At 47.3% G+C, this 17,444-nt stretch overlaps 1 protein-coding gene across 11 annotated transcripts in view; it reads right to left on the bottom strand.

Moving 5' to 3' along the window:
* The window catches only part of BAZ2A (bromodomain adjacent to zinc finger domain 2A), a 1,342,005-nt gene that overhangs the window by 1,097,649 nt on the left and 226,912 nt on the right, over nt 1–17,444 (bottom strand). For all 11 annotated transcript variants that reach the window (XM_078689111.1, XM_078689116.1, XM_078689113.1 and 8 more), the window contains one exon: nt 13,651–13,833. In XM_078689111.1, the coding sequence (XP_078545237.1) occupies nt 13,651–13,833 (183 nt within the window). The remainder of the gene's footprint in view (nt 1–13,650; nt 13,834–17,444) is intronic.

Below are 17,444 nucleotides of genomic sequence, written 5' to 3'. Positions count from 1 at the left end.
CGACAAAAAGTTGTGACGTCTTCCTGAATTCTTTCGTACGTTGAAGATAAAACTTCAGGCATCTTTGGACATCCAAAGTGTGGAGAGATCTCTCCGCCAGAGATGAAGGTCGAGGAAAGAAAGTCTTTAGTACTATAGGCTCATTTAGGTGAAAATCCGAAGGAACCTTTGGGATAAATTTCGGATTTGTCCGTAAGATCAAAGATTCTTTTTTGAACTGTAAGAAAGGCTCAACAATTGTGAGAGCTTGAAGTTCTCCAACTCTCCTGGCTGATGTTACCACCAGAAGAAAAGCAATCTTCCAGGACACAAACTTCATGTCCGCTCTATGTTTTGGTTCAAAAGGAGCCCTCATGAGATGGGCAAGGACCAGGTTGAGTTGCCAAATTGGGGGAGGAGGTCTCACCGGAGGGAAAGCCCTGAATAGACCCTTTAGAAATTGCTTGATCACCCTCGCGAACCAAAGAGAAGGGCCGGAGGTTGTTCGTCTGAACCTCGAGATCGCTGTCAGATGCACTTTAATGGAAGAGTGTTGAAGTCCTGATTTGGCCAAAGACAATACGTACTGTAAGATTTTATGAGGAGCTGAAGTAAAAGGATGAAGATTCTCCTTTTGGCACCATGTACAAAAACGCTTCAGTTTTGCACGATAGGTTCCGTTTGTACCAGGAGCCCGAGCTTGAGCTAAAATGTCCTTGCAATCTTGAGGGATATCTAAAGCATTGAACTCCCGGTGCTCAGGAGCCAAGCTGTCAATTGCAGAGAGCTAGGGTTCGGATGCATTACTTGGCCCTGGGACATAGTCAGCAGGGTAGGAATTGGAAGCAGGAGAATTTGTTGATCCTGAGATAGAAGGAGGAGCTCTGTGAACCAAAATTGGCAGGGCCAAGCTGGGGCTATTAAAATCATGGTGCAGCATTCCGTCTTGAGTTTCCTCAGTATCCTTGGTATCAAAGGAATCGGTGGAAAGGCGGAAAGAAATGCGCCTGACCAGGCTATCGAAAGGGCATTCCCCAGCGACCCTCGATAGTGATTCCTGCTTGCGTAGAATTGGCATTTCTTGTTCTGTGGAGTCGCGAACAGGTCTATAAGAAGAGTGCCCCAACTAGAGAATATTCTGTCGAGAGTTCTCAGATCCAATTCCCATTCATGGGAGACTGACCTTAGGCGGCTCAATGAATCCGCCTCCACATTGAGAGAACCTGGTAGATGTTCTGCTGAGAGAGATATCTGGTGACAAATAACCCATTCCCAGATCTCCTGTGCCTCTTTTGAAAGGAGTTTGGATTTTGTTCCGCCCTGCTTGTTCACATAATGCATGGCCGTTGTGTTGTCTGTATGCACCAGGACTGTAGAATTTCGAATTTTTGGAAGGAAAGCTTGTAGAGCAAAACTAATTGATCTCAGTTCTAGTAGGTTGATGTGAGAGGTGCGATGCTCTGGAGACCAGTGATCGCTCACTTGAAGATCCTGTAATACAGCTCCCCAGCCTTCTAGAGAAGAGTCTGTGGTCAGGACTAACGGAGAGGGAGGAACCGCGAAGGAGAGACCTTCCTCGATATTGCTTGTTACAGTCCACCACCTGATCGCCTTCTTCATGACACGAGTAATCTTTATCCTGCCTTCGCGAAACCCCTGTGCTTGATGCCATTGTAAGTCTAGTTGTTCCTGCAGGGGACGCATGTGAAGCCTGCAGTGTGGAATTAATGCAATGCAAGATTACATCAATCCTAGAAGGGATTTGTACTGACGGACTGAAAGAGTTTGTTTCCTTCGAAAGCGGTTGGCAGAAAGAATCAGTCTGTTCTGTCTCTCCTCTGAAGAGAAAGCTTTGCAAAGAGTTGTATCCAGAATGACACCCAGAAATCTTGCCGACCTGGACGCAAGAAAGACAGACTTGCTTCTGTTTAGGCCTAGACCCAGATGACTGAAAAGTTGAATACAATCCTCGACTGCTTTTGAGGCTGCTTGAGAGGTTGGAGCTTTTATCAGCCAGTCGTCCAAGAAGGGAAACACCTGCAGAGACTGCCTTCTGAGAAAAGCTGCCACTGGTGCAAATACCTTTGTAAATATACGCGGTGCAGATCTTAGTCCGAAAGGTAGGACTTTGAACTGAAAGTGGCTCTTGGCTGCTGTAAAGTGAAGATACCGCCTGTGGGCCGGATGAATGGGAACATGAAAATATGCGTCCTCTAGATCTAGAGTTGCCATATAATCGCCAGGATTTAGTAGATGCAATATATCCTGGAGAGAAACCATCCGAAAAGAGAGTTTTATGAGATAGGTGTTGAGCTCCCTCAGGTCTAGAATTGGGCGCTACTTTTCTTCCGTCTTGCGAACCAGGAAAAACCTGGAATAGAATCCTTTCCCTCGTTGGGTCGGAGGAACCGATTGTGAAATGATTAATTTTTGTCAATACTGTATAACTTGTGTATTTCGGTTTTCTGCCGAATTTTATGTAATATTGTTATTGATGTATTTTTTGTTTTTTAATATGAACATGTATTAAATGAAATAAGGTTTTTTGTATTTAAGTGTATTTGTGGTTCCTTTATGCATCTACCCTTCCCTTCTGGCTGTTATGATTATGCTATGATACACACACAGTTGATCAACCAATCGTCCAGGTACGGGTAGACAAACACCTTGTTCTTTCTCAGGTGTGCCGCTACCACTGCCATGTATTTGGAAAAGGTCCTGGGCGCAGACTTCAGCCCGAACGGTAACACTGTGTATTGATAGGGATTGGCGCCGACTTGGAATCGCAGGAACTTCCGGTGTTTCTGTGCAATGAGCACATGGAAGTATGCATCCTGTAGGTCTATCGCGCACAGCCAGTCTCCCCTTTGCAGTGGAGGGTAAATCTATTGCAAAGACAGCATGTGAAACTTCTCTCTGCGAATCCACTTGTTTGCTTGTCGCAAATCCAGAATAGGCCTGAACTCGTTCTTGTCCTTTTTACGGACCAGAAAGAACCGTGAGTACAGACCTCTTCTCCTTTGAGACAGAGGGACGTCTTCTATCGCCCTTTTCCTTAACAGGGTATCGGCCTCTGCTTGGAGCTCTCGCAGCTGAAACTGCGAGCAAACCGGTGGAATTGCTGGAGGCGGGCTGATGAACCGAAGACTGTATCCATTGCAAACAAAATTCAGCACCCACTTGTCCGGAGTAATTTTTCTCCACTCTGCCAGAAAATATTGAACGCTTCCCCCCACCGGAGTGGGTAACGGATGACGGGGAAGTAATCGCTCAGGGCCTAGACCCGGCCAGGCCTTTGGTCGCGGTGGCAGACTGCTGACCACCCCTGCCCCTCTGACGTTTCTGGAAGGGCTTCCTCTGGAACTGCTGCTGCTGCTTCTGCTGCTGCTGCTGTTGCTTTTCAGACTGTTGACCTCGCCCTCTGCCCTGTGCCCCGTACCGTCTCTGGAACGGGCGGTAGTTCTTCTTCTGGTCCTTGGGCTTCCCTCATTCAGGATCTCCATAAAGTCCTCCTCCTTCTCCCGTGGGAGGAGGTTGGCGAACTGTTGGAGGGACTCCCACAGCACCCGATCATAGCGCCCCAACAGAGCCGACGCACTGGCAGCCTTCATGGAGGTAGCGGCCGTCCCGCACACCTTCCTGCCCGCTGAGTCCAACCAGCGACTCTCCTTGTCCGGAGGCACATTTGAGGACGGGGTTGGTGGCGTGTTGCTTCCTTGCTGCCGTCACAATTACAGAATCCGGAGTTGGATATAATCGGAGAAAAGCCGGGTCCGCATCAGGAGCCTTGTATTTCATTTGCAGCCTGGAGGGGGCTGCTTTCGTCACTGCCGGAGTGAGGAAGAGCTCCATGGCGGGCTCCACTAATCCCGGCACCAAAAGCAACAGAGGCCTAGATAGGTGCTTCTTGTGGAGAGTCTCAAATATTACGTAGGTCGTAGGCGTGGGCACAGTCAGTTGGATGCCCAGCTTGCTCGCACCCCTCAACAAGACTTCCTGAAAGGAGACCACGTCGTCCACAGGGGATACACTCGTCCGAGGGGATCCTGATAGAGTTGGCGAATAGCCTCTTGCACTGGACGAATCCGTGCTGTACCTAGACCAACCCCTCCTACGGTGTCGTCTGGATCTCGTCGATGAGCGACGGCGACTCCTGGACCTCCCTCTCCGTCCGGAGCGAGATCTAGGTCTTCTAGGCCTTGGGAGTTCCGCGGGTGCTTACGGCGGAGCCTGCGGTGGTGGCCTGACCGGGGACCTCGGCCGACGGGCCCCCTTAGGCGGCGTAGGGCGGTGCGTCAGTGAGGCCGACCTCGGAGCCCGTGGCGGTCCATGTGGAGGAACAGGAGGAGGTGGTGGTGAAGAAGTGCGAGGCGGCGGCTCCTTAGGCAGTGGAGGAGGAGTAGGTGACTTCGGCTTGGGGGGAGAGTACACCACAGAGTACACCGAGCCCGGTGACTCCCTCATCTTCTTTCTTGGCGTAGGCGATCGAGAGGCAGCGCCCCCTGTCGGTGACCGACGTCGCCGTTGTGCCCCGGAGGATCCGGAAGGACCCCTGGGGCTCCAGAACGCCTCCTGGAGGATGATCTCTTCCTCTTAGGCACCGAGCGCCTCTTCGGCGTCGAAGAACGCCTCCTCGACACCGACGAACGTCGTCTCGGCGTCGAAGACCTATGCCTCGACAACGGGCTTCGCCGCCGCGACGCTGATGATCTGCGCCTTGATGTCGAATGTGCCCTTCTCGACGCCGACCGTCGAGTCGAGGGCGAACGGCGGTGTCGCCTCGACGGCAAGCGCCGACGCCGTCTGGAATCCTTACGACGTAGAAGTGTCGAAGATGACGACGACGATGATGATGACGTCTTCGGCGGCGACCTCGACGGCGGTCTCGTCAGTCCCCTCGACGACGAACGTCGACGTCGCCTCGACCCAGAGCCCTGGGGAGACGGGGAGCAGATCGCCGTCATGCCTCTCGACGCAGTCGTCGCCATAGACGTCGACGGAGAACGGCGACGCTTTTTGGCCTTCTTGACGCTGGGGAGCCCCCCAGAGGCCTCAGCATGGGCAGAGGAAGCAGATCGAGCATGCCCAGACCCACCTTGACTCTGCAGCCTTCTTTCTTCCAGGCCTTGGAGCCCGATCTTCCTTCTGTCTCTCAGGGTCCTGGTGGAGAAGGTCTGGCAAATCTCACACTTCTCAGGTAAATGAGTAGAAGGGAGGCACAGGATACACACAGGGTGTGCGTCCGACTTGGCCTTCTTCCTGGAGCACTCCGGGCATTTACCAAACAATGCTGGCATTTTTGACAAAAAAGGAGTGCTCAGAATACTAGAAAAGGAAGAGGGCACCAAAACACGTCGAGTGTAAACATTCACACACTTTAAAAGTGCAAAATTCTTACAATAAACCCAAAAAAGGGAGAGCTCAATGCTCCAGGGTCCTGCTAGCAGGAGCCGGAAAAAAGAACTGAAAGTAAATGGGATCTGCTGGGTATTCTGGAATACTGAGAAATTTCTAGAAAGTTTTCTTAAAGGCACGGTATCCCTTTTTGAGCCACATAATGGCAGCCTATGGGGCTGGTCTGTCCTCCCCTTCCTCTCTATCATTCCAGAGGCTTTGTTGGCAAAGTTTTTCTCTATGAAGGAAACTTGGCAGGCTGTACTGTTTGTGGTTTTGGTGGAATGTCTAGCTGAAGTACTGGACAGTGTAGCCTGTGGATATAGGCTGCATTATCGGTCTTTAAATTCTCTCTTAAGTGTCTGTGCAGGACTACATTTTTAGACAGCTTAAGAGATTATTTTTGATTGCTCCGGGGTCCACGCTCATGAGCGGGACTATTCACTAGAGTATGACTATACACAGAGATTCCCCTACTACAGAACATACTCATCCAAATCTCTATCCGGGTCTGGGTTTTGATCTACCTGATGATCATCATCAGTGGAGTCATCATCCTGAAAAGCAATAACCTCCCGATGGCTATCTTTTGGATCTGGCTCCGAAACTCAAGACACCTGAGGTGTCACTGTAACTGGAGGAGTAGCAGGAATGGAAGGAGGAGGAGCCTGCGCTTGCTGGTCCGAAGCTTGAGACGGAAACCTTCTTTTGTAATCCTGTAGCATCATCTGCAAGTCTGTTATGAGAGAGGAAGGCATTGCCACCATGTCTTGTTGTTGTTGAGGCCTCTCTTGCTGAACAAAATGGTGTTCCTCCGTATAGTAGTCATCAGAGTCTGACTCTGCGAGGAGATGTCATCTCTGGGGTGATCTGCTGTCTTTTAATAGAAATGTGGACCTTTTGAATCGTCACCTACGTCGTCGATGAGCTCGTCATCGACGGAAACGTCGACAAACTCGTCGTAGACGGGAACGTCGACAGTACCGGCGACGGAGAGATGGACCTCATCGACTGTGGACTGATCGTCAACGAGCTCGTCGTCATAACCATCACCGCTGTCGTCAATGTCGTTCTCGTCGACGTTTCACTCGTCGACGCTATCTTCGATGTCATCATCGTCGACGTTGAAGATGTAAGCACCATCGTCGACGAGAAAGGAACAGGTACCTTAAACGTCGACTAAGATATCAAATGACTTTTGTATGTCGTTGTCGACGTACCTGATATTTTCGGCGTCGACGGACGAGATTTCTTATCCGATTTTCCCTCCTGAGGGACAGTAGAAGGTTTTTTGAATACCTTCTCCTTTTCAGATTGTGGAGAAGCAATAGAAGGGGTTTTCTGTACCTTCTTTGATGACTGTGTCTCCTCAATCTGTCCCAGCCTCTCCTTTAAGATGGGTAGAGGGTTATAAGAGGAGTAGTAGAGGGGTAGAATAGAGGTAGAGGGGTAGCAGAGCAGAGGTGTAGAGGCGTAGAGGGGTAGAGGGGTAAAGAGGAGTAGAGGGGTAGTAGTGGGGAAGAGGGGTAGAGGGTTATAAGAGGGGTAGTAGAGGGGCAGAGGTGTCGAGGGGTAGGAGATGGCTAGAGGGTTATAAGAGGGGTAGAATAGAGGTAGAGGGGTACTAGAGTAGAGGTGTAGAGGGGTAAAGAGGAGTAGAAGGGTAGTAGTGGGGAAGAAGGGTAGAGGGTTATAAGAGGGGTAGTAGAAGTGTAGAGGGGTAGAAGAGGGGTAGAATAGAGGTATAGGGGTAGAATAGAGGTAGAGGGGTAGAAGAGAGGTAGAGGGGTAGAAGGGTACAAGAGGGGTAGAAGAGGTAGTACAGAGGTAGTAGGGTAGAGGGATAGAAGAGTAGAAGAGAGGGGGAGGTAGAGGGGAGGTAGAGGGGTAGTAGAGATGTAGTAGGGTAGAGAGGTAGAAGAGGGATAGAAGAGAGGTGGAGGGGTAGAAGAGAGGTGGAGGGGTAGAAGAGAGGTGGAGGGGTAGAAGAGAGGTGGAGGGGTAGAAGAGAGGTGGAGGGGTAGAAGAGAGGTGGAGGGGTAGAAGAGAGGTGGAGGGGTAAAAGAGAGGTGGAGGGGTAGAAGAGAGGTGGAGGGGTAGAAGAGAGGTGGAGGGGTAGAAGAGAGGTGGAGGGGTAGAAGAGAGGTAGAGGGATAGAAGAGAGGTAGAGGGATAGAAGAGAGGTAAAGTAGATGGGTAGAGGGGTGGTAGAAGTGTAGAGGGGTAGTAGTGTGGAAGAGGGGTAGAAGAGGGGTAGAAGAGTGGTAGAAGAGGGGTAGAGGGGTAGTAGAGGGGTGGTAGAGGGGTAGAAGAGGGGTAGAAGAGAGAGGGGTAGAAGAGATAGAGGAGTAGAAGTGAGATAGAGGAGTAGAAGAGAGGTAGAGGAGTAGAAGAGAGGTAGAGGGGTAGAAGAGAGGTAGAGGAGTAGAAGAGAGGTAGAGGAGTAGAAGAGAGGTAGAGGAGTAGAAGAGAGGTAGAGGAGTAGAAGAGAGGTAGAGGGGTAGAAGAGAGGTAGAGGGGTAGAAGAGTAGAAGGGAGGTAGAGGGGTAATAGGAGGTAGAGGGGTAATAGGGGGTAGAGGGGTTGTGGAGAGGTAGTAGGGTAGAGGGGCAGAAGGGGGTAGAGAGGCAGATGGATAGAAGAGAGGTAGCGTAGAGGTAGAGGGGTAGAACAGGTAGAGGGATAGAACAGAGGTAGAGGGGTAGAACAGAGGTAGAGGGGTTGAAGAGAGGTAGAGGGGTAGAAGAGAGGTAGAGGGGTAGAAGAGAGGTAGAGTAGAGGTGGAGGGGTAGAAGAGGGTTAGAGGGGTAGAAGAGGGTAGAAGAGGGTAGAGGGGTAGAGGGGTAGAGGGGTAGAAGAGTGGTAGCGGGGTAGAAGAGGGGTAGAGGGGCAGTAGAGAGGTAAATGGGTGGTAGTTGGGTAAAAGAGGGGTAGAGGGGTATCAGAGAGGTAGTAGAGAGATAGAGGGGATGTAGAGGGGTAGTAGAGTAGGGGGGTAGTAGAGTAGAGGGGTAGAAGGGTAAAGTGGTAGAAAAGGAGTAGAGGGGTAGTAGTGGGGAAGAATGGTAGAAGATGGGTAGAGGGGGAGTAGAGGGGTAGATGGGTAGAAGGGGGGTAGAGGGGTAGAACATGGGTAGTGGGTTATAAGAGGGGTAGTAGAGGGGTGTAGAGGAGTAGAAGAGGGGTAGAGGGGTAGAATAGAGGTAGAGGGGTAGAAGAGAGGTAGAAAAGAGGTAGAGGGGTAGAAGAGTAGAAGAGAGGTGGAGGGGTAGAAGAAAGGTAGAGGGATAGAAGAGAGGTAGAGGGATGGTAGAGGGGTGGTAGAAGAGGGGTAGTAGAGGTGTAGTAGAGGGGTAGTAGAGGGGTAGTAGAGGGGTAGTAGAGGGGTAGAAGAGGGGAAGAAGAGGGGTAGAAGAGGGGAAGAAGAGGGGTAGAAGAGGGGTAGAAGAGGGGTAGAAGAGGGGTAGAAGAGGGGTAGAAGAGTAGAGGGGGGGTAGAGGGGTAGTAGGGTAGAGGGGTAGAAGAGGGGTGGTAGAAGGGTAGAAGAGAGGTAGAGTAGAGGTAGAGGGGAAGAAGAGAGGTAGAGGGAGAGGGGTAGAAGAGAGGTAGAGTAGAGGGGTAGAAGAGAGGTAGAATAGGGGGTAGGGGATAGGTAGAGGAGAGGGGTAGAAGAGGTAGAGGGGTAGTAGAGTAGAGGGGTAGAAGAGGAGTAGAAGATGAGTAGAGGTGTAGAGGGGTAGAGTGGTAGAGGTGTAGGGGTAGAAGAGGGGTAGAGGGCTAGTAGAGGGGTAGAGGAGGGGTAGAGGAGGGATAGAGGGGTAGAAGAGGTAGTAGAGAGGTATTAGGGTAGAGGGGTAGAACAGAGGTAGAGGGGTAGAAGAGAGGTAGAGTAGAGGTAGATGGGTAGAAGAGAGGTAGAGTAGAGATGGAGGGTTAGAGGGGTAGAACGTTAGAAGAGGGATAGAAGAGGGGTAGAAGGGTGGTAGAGGGGTAGAGGGGTAGAGGGGTAGAAGAGGGGTAGCGGGGTAGATGGGCAGTAGAGAGGTAGAGGGGTGGTAGAGGGGTGGTAGAGGGGTAAAAGAGGAGAAGAGGGATAAAAGAGGGGTAGAGGGGTGGTAGAGGGGATGGAGAGGGGTAATAGAGGGGTAGTAAAGGGGTAGTAGTCTAGAGGGGTAGTAGCCTAGAGGGGTAGTAGTATAGAGGGGTAGAAGTGTAGAGGGGTAGAGTGGTAGAAGAGGAGTAGAGGGGTAGTAGTGGGGTAGAGGGGTAGTAGAGGAGTAGTGGGGTAAAAGAGGGGTAGAGGGTTATAAGAGGGGTAGTAGAGGGGTAGATGTGTAGAGGGGTAGAAGAGGGGTAGGTGTAGAATAGAGGTAGAGGGGTAAAGAGGTAGAGGGGTAAAAGAGTAGAAGAGAGGTAGAGGGGTAAAAGAGTAGAAGAGAGGTGGAGGGGTAGACGAGAGGTAGAGGAATAGAAGAGAGGTAGAGTAGAGGTAGAGGGGTAGAAGAGCGGTAGAGCGGTAGAAGAGAGGTAGAGGGGTAGAAGAGAGGTAGAGTAGAGGGGTAGAAGAGAGGTAGAGGGGTGGTAGTGGGGTAGTAGGGTAGAGGGATAGAAGAGGTAGAGTAGAGGTAAAGGGGTAGAAGAGGGGTAGAAGAGAGGTAGAGTAGAGGGGTAGAAGAGAGGTAGAGGAGAGGGGTAGAAGAGAGATAGAGGAGAGGGGTAGAAGAGAGGTAGAGGAGAGGGAGAGGTAGAGGAGAGGTAGAGGGATGGTAGAGGGGTAGAAGAGGAGTAGAAGATGGGTAGAGGTGTAGAGGGGTAGAGGGCTAGAAGAGGGGTAGAGGAGGGGTAGAGGGCTAGAGGAGGGGTAGAGGGCTAGAAGAGGGGTAGGGGAGGGGTGGAGGGGTAGAGGGGTAGAAGAGGGGTGGAGGGGTAGAGGGGTAGAAGAGGGGTAGAAGAGGGGTAGAGGGGTAGAAGAGGGGTAGAGGGTAGTAGAGAGGTAGTAGGGTGGGGTAGAAGAGGGGTAGAGGGATAGCAGAGTAGAAGAGAGGTTGAGGGGAGGTAGAGGGGTAGTAGAGAGGTAGTAGGGAGGTAGTAGGGTAGAGGGGTAGAAGAGGGGTAGAGGGGTAGAAGAGATAGAGGGGTAGAAGGAACAATGACTTCAGAAATGTAAACACAAGTAACATAGGGCAAATCAGTATAATGGCGCAGAATGAAGGGAGGAGATGTTCATGAGAAAAAGAAAGAAGAGGGATAAACAGAAGAAAATGAAAGAACAATGGAAATCAGCTGTGAAGACTATGAAAAAAGATGAAGGAACAGCAGCTGGACCGTAAGCTGCTGTTTCGAAGATCTGTAGGGTACACCAGAAAAACATTAGCTTGTGCAGCTTCATAGGCAATGGATTTTTGTATTTCAAGGCAAAGAGCTTCATTTGTCCACCAGTTTCTTGCCCCACCTTAGATTTGAAGACATTCAAGTTAGTGACGTTTTTTAGTTTTAAAGATCAAACAGGGAGGAAGGTGATCACATTAGACGCAAAAGAGAACTGGGCTAACGGCAACTGCGGACTCCCTTAAAGGGAGCAGTGCCACTGTTCAGTGTCATGGGGCTGTTACCTATCTAGTGTCAACACCATTATTTTATTTTCATTTTCTTTCAAAAAGGTCTGTGAACTGATGGAGCAAGGTTTCGCACGTAAAGAGACTTGCTTGTACTCAACCCTCTCAAAATAAACCGTAATGCACTAATAAACATGTTTTGTCTCACTAACAATGCACCACACGACATTTCTAGTAAGCTGGGGAAGCTTAACAATGTGCCTCTTACTAACCGTAACTCGAGTAACTTCATATGGCCGCCGCAACGCTGGAACTTTTCTGCGCATGCGTCTGTCACACTCAGGTAACATGACGTACTTTCTGCTTTGGTGGGAAAACTTTGCTTCTGCGCTCTAGAACTAAAGATGGCTGCTCTATGTGTTTCATGTGCTAACGCTTGCATTGCAGCTTTAATAAATTGTTCGATCCGCTTAATTCCTAAACGCTGTAGTTAAAATAAAGTAATGGGCATAGAGTAGAGATAAGTGGTATACAGTGCATTAATTTATTCTTTGTTCTAAAATTGTTTCTCTTTGACTTTGCTACTAGCTCGTATTTGGGCCTGATGTGTCATTGCTGAACTCCATCTTGAGACTCTCAACGCGCATGTACTGATTTCTCCTGAGTCCACAAGCCATGGCATTGAATCTACACCAACGACAGTCTTGCCTGTGATGTGCCAGGGAAAATGAACTATTGACCCACGGAAAGGAAGACAACTTACCAATCTTCGTATACATTATATTTGTTATTAAAAAAAACATTGTTGGGAGGAATAAAAGTGCATGGGAAAATAAAACTATGGGAGGGAACATAAATTTTTGTATATGAATCAAGTGACCTCATAACTGAGAATGATGTGATGACCTCTCCTTGTCTTTTGATCAATCAAATTGAGGGAATACACACCTTTGCAACATTGGGGGGTGGTACACTGCCCTGGAAAATGGTATAACTAAGGTAGGCTTAGCTAGTTAGATTGTCCGAATAGCTGACCTGTCACTGACCCAACGCACTCAATAGGCGATCGAGAGCAGAGGTGCTGGTGGAGCACTCTGTCAGAAGATTCGATAACCCAATCGGGGTTCTGGGAAAGAGTTTGATAACCCAATCGGGGTTCTGTGGGAGAAGGTTCGATAACCCAATCGGGGTCCGACTGTTACCTGCAGAGAGAGTTGCAACGCTGGCGTTGCACTTTAGCTGTGGGTGCCGGTCCTGACTTGCAGTGGTTCTGTCCTGATCCAATCTGGTCCGTACTTATCCTGAATTCTGATCTGCACTTTCCCTGTTCTATTGGCACCTGCACTATCGGGGGACCTGTCCTTTATCCCAGCCCGTGGCCAGGGTTGGTCTTCACACCATTCTAGGTAAATATAAAATTCATGTGGGTATGGCATTGTACTGTTTCCTTTTTCTTACCCTTCCTATGTTTCAATGCTTAAAGAAAGTCTCATAATATTTTTGCATCATCTTGCTTTTATTATATTCTTCCTAATTGAACAAGTTGTGACTAATTTAGTAGGGACTCTGACATTTAAGAATTTACATAGATAAAGTGTTAACATTTTTCCCCGAGTCTGTGGAATATTTTACGAGTGAAAATGTTTATTTACTGCCTATTATGCTAACACCCTTGATCCCTTAGGACTCTAGGTACCGGTGACAAGGATTGGTAAGACAAACAGTATAGGTCCTAAATGGTTAAATTAAATTGCTGATTAGCGTAGGTTTACCTGTTCAAAGTGTATATTATTTAATGGGCCCAGGTGAGTATGGTAAAAAGAGTCCGCACTCTATCAAAACACTGTAGTTGTCACCTAGTTTTCCACCAGTGATTACGTTAAATGTGCCCCTTTTTTAGTGAACAGATTAAAATAGTATAGGCAATCATTCAATGTTTATGGCTATCAATGAAAGAAAGTACTACTGTGGAGAATCACTGTGTCCCTCTAGGGTTTGGTAAGGGCTGGAAAGGGAACACCAAGGCTAAAAGGTAGGTTGGGGCTATGCAGGATCATCATTTATGCTGTCCTTGAAGCATCTCAACAGCTTCTCAATGTGCAGTGATGGTTTTGCTTTGTTGTAAGGATTATTTGCACCCTTGCTGCAGTGATCACATGACTACCAATTACAGTAGATGACATCCATCACAACACATCTGTTAGAGTTATTTCCAACAACACTGCATCGCATTTTCTTAAATACCTCGGTCAGCTATAGCCTACAGAAATCAGCAAGTCACATTAACAGTTATCCCTTCCAGACTAAAACTACAGGACACCACTACTCATGGCACCCTTAATAGTGTTCCAGGACGTACCAGGAAGGATTACACACACACCTCTTGACAGGATATTCTGGCAAATACTTTTAGTAAGTGCATTAGAGTAACATGTTGTACAGTGCTTATGAGCAAATACTGACCATTTCAGTTGAAGCAAAAAGGATAACATTGAAAAGGGTTCCTGAGAAATCCAATCCTTCAAACAGTCACTCAAAATAGCACCCAGACAGCTGGCTAACATTAACCACATTGTAGGCAGCATATCCTGAGTCCTCTCCAACAGGGCAGTTTATTGGGGGATGCACAAATTTGAGTCTTTGCAATTCCATTCTCGATCTTAAAACCACTGCTCCAATGGAGTGGAAGAGTAAATATAGCCATTTCAATGTTTAATCCTACCTCGGGATAAATCTGTTCCAAAGGGCTCTAGTCCTTCTGAACTCAGGAGATGAGATTCGTCCAATTGCGAAGAGAGCTGGGAGGAGTCATCCAAACAACTGGTCACATCAGGGGGTGGAGGCACAATGGCAACATCCAGTGGGCTGGGTGATGGCGTTGTCTCGTAACTGCACAGTTTAACATCTAGGAAAATCAAGTAGCAGAGTGAAGCGCAATCAATCTCTTAAATGAACAAGAATACTATTATTTCCAGCTTGGTTTCAGGAACCAGTGCTCAAACATTAGCATAGCACAGTCAGATGCAAATTTCCCTTAGGGCACAGACTTTTCCCAAAATTGGCAAAGTGGGCAGAGTTCATCTCTGGTTAGCGCAAAACAAAAAGGGTACAGGTTCAAATAAAATGTCAATCAAAGTTAGAAAAGGAACTTACTTCATGTTTGTACAGTATAATCTGAATTCTGAATTCATATATTGGGCTGTGTGATTATATGGAGTCACGTTTGCGTTTAACCCCACCTGTATAGTGAAATTATCATTGTTATGCTTTTGATTGTGCCTTATTCTGAGAATACCATGATATAATACATCGTAAAATCCTCACTCTTTTTGTAAAAATTTTACTTGGAACTCATTTGAGTTCCGAATCATAAATAAACATATTGCTATTGTCCGTTTTTACTTCAACTGACATGGCTTCCATGACACAGCAAAAAAAACAGTCAATCATTTGCTTTAAAAAACAGAAGGTAAAGTGGAGCTACTGGAGAACAAACAGCAAGTAAACAAAACGCAAAAACTGCCTGAATGACCTCTTCATAATATTTGAAGATTCCCAAGGGCTTATTGTAGGTCTGACAAGGCAAGCAATTTGAGCTAAAGTAAAAGCCAAAAAGGACTCTGTCATGATATGGAAATCAATTACCTACCCTATGGAAAGAACTGGCTTTTGGACCCATTTATGCTCTCAAAGAAAGACAGTCTATTCGAGCTCGGTACAAGGTGGTATGGGCTACCATCACACAACTGTTTGTTTGTTACCTGGCCAACTCTACATTAAAGCATTTTTTTAAAATCAATAAATAATCAAATTTTATATATTTAGAACACATTATGCAGGGTCAATACACAGGAGGGATGGCGAGAGGGCACATAGAAGAAATAATAGAAATAAATACAATTTATGAATTTTGGGAGTGTATTTTACTCAATTAGATGTTCTGCTTGTACAGGATAATCTGTTTTAAGGGCTTTATTGTTTTATAATAATACGGTTTGCAATTAAATATATATTTTATTTTTTACCTACTGGCGGTCGTCAGTAGATAGTTATAGCTAGGGCTTAGTTTCCATAGGAAAAGCATTTTTGGACATGTTGCCTAGAATATTAAGGTCATTTGACCAATCTGCATGAAATTTTCCCCAAAAACTGTTCTGTGTATCATGGAAAGTTTGGGGTTGATCCGTGCAGTGGGGATCGAGAAATAGGGGTGCGAAATAAGGGTGCGTTTATAATGTCAATTCCTATAGGAACGCATTGTTGAACCTACAGCCCTAAATGCTGGACAAAATGACACCAAATTTGGCAGAAAGGTAGATGTTGTTATGCTGATTGTGCTTTTTGTTATTTGGTGCAAATCCGTGGAGTACTTTTTGCGAAATCACAGCAGAAAATGACAGTGATATCACTGGAAGTGGATATTTAGCGACTATCCGCGATTAGTCGCGAATGTAAGGGTTATGTTATGTTAGGGTGTCTTATATAGCGCGACAGCTGCCCCAGCAAAAGGGCGTTTCGGCGCTGAAAGAAAGACCAACAGACTGCAGAGTGACACCAGCTAGTTAATGGGGAAGAGCGGAGTCTTAATGGCCTCCCTAAATTCCAGGTAGTCCTCTAGGCCACGAATATGCACAGGAAGTGTGTTCCAAAGTGCGGCAGCTCTATAGCGAAAAGAGCGACCATCAGTCCGCACTCTATGCGCTCGGCAACGTGAATGTGCCGATTGGCTGGACGCAACCTGAACAGAAAGCTCAGGATGGAGGTAACTCTGACCCCATGTTTGAGAAATGGGAGTATTAGTGACACAAATGTGTCCAAAAGATTTGTTTTTTTTAATCACCTGTGATATTCGCTACAATGCTGCGATCGCCAGGGAGGCCCCTGTGTACTGTTGCTGTGACATTGCGAAGATCGTGACGTAATCGAGAGTATTGGAAAAAATATAAAAATATATATCTTTGCACACACTCGCCGGTGACTGTCACACACTTACGTATGCACTCACAAACTCACTCAGACACTTATACTCCTATTCATATACCCACTCACAGACGTATACATTCAGTAACATACACACTCAGATACACATGTACCTAATCACATACCCATTCAGGTACTCGTGCACCCACTTAGACTAACAGAGTGATGCACACATGTACAGACCCACTCAGACTCATGCACCTACTTAGCGACCTACCTATAGACTCATGCGTACAGTCTCAAACCCACTTAGAGACTTTTACACCCACTCACAGACCCATGTGTGGTAAACTCATGCACCCACTCACAGACCCACTCAGATACTAATGTACCCACTTACAGACTCACTCAGGAAGTCGCGCACCCATGTACAGAGCCACTCACGTATCTACTCACAGACCCACTGAGTCACTTATTTAACCGCTCACAAACCTATACAGTCACTCCCACACTCAGTCATAGAACCACTCAGAGACTTATGGTCTCAGTCACTCACTCATACACTCACATACTCACTCATACACTCACAAACTCACCCACCCACACACAAACTCACTCATATATACATGCACCCACTCAAGGCTCATGCATCCACTCACAGACCCACTCAGACACTCGTTCTCCCAGTCACAGACCCACTCAGACACTCATGCATGCACCCATTCACGCACCCACTCAGACTCAGACCATTGAGACACTCATACACCTATTCACAAATCCATTCAAACTCATACATCCCCTAATGGACACACACACCCATACAGTCACTCACAAACACACTCATAGACCCACTCAGACTTATGCACCCAGTCAGTTATACACTCAGACTCCGGTACCCACTCACAGTCACACTCAGAACCTACTGACAGAACCACTCAGACATTCACGATGCCAGTGATGGACCCACTGAAAGACTTATGCACTCACTCACAGACCCACTCAGACACCCACGTAGACACGCATGTATACACTCACAGATCCAGTCAGGTAGTTTGATACTTAAAAATTTAGAAAGGCACTCATGCACCTACTCTAGATTGAGTGAGAGACTTATGCAACCAATCACAGATCCATTGCAACACTGATGAACCCACTCATAGACGCACTGCGGCTGTCATGCAGTTCGTTACGGAAGCTTGGATATACTGATGCCCCAGCTTACTGATTCACTTAAATACTTATACAGTGAATGAGAGACTTCCTATAGAGTGATTTATGCAATTATAGATTATACTAAAAAAGTTATGCACTGTGTTATACAGATATTAAGGGAGTTGTACATACTCAAATCGAGTCATTTTTTAGAAGGCAATGTGTTTAGTTTGTTATAATCCATTTTGCAGTTACAAGTTTTGAATGTGGTGGTGGTTATCGAATGTCTGCATTGGTTTTGCCATTTTGTGACATTTGCAGCGATCCCAACTACCGATATCATCGTGATGTCAGAAGCCACGGCAAAAACGGAAAATAGGTTTAAATTATTGTTTTTATACAAACTCACAACACAAATATGACTTTAAACAGTGCAGTAATAAA

Source organism: Lissotriton helveticus, chromosome 1_1, assembly GCF_964261635.1.
Source record: "Lissotriton helveticus chromosome 1_1, aLisHel1.1, whole genome shotgun sequence".
In the NCBI taxonomy this organism is placed as follows: domain Eukaryota; kingdom Metazoa; phylum Chordata; class Amphibia; order Caudata; family Salamandridae; genus Lissotriton; species Lissotriton helveticus.
The sequence above is the reverse complement of the archived record's forward strand: the minus strand, read 5'-3'. Positions and strand labels throughout refer to the sequence as shown.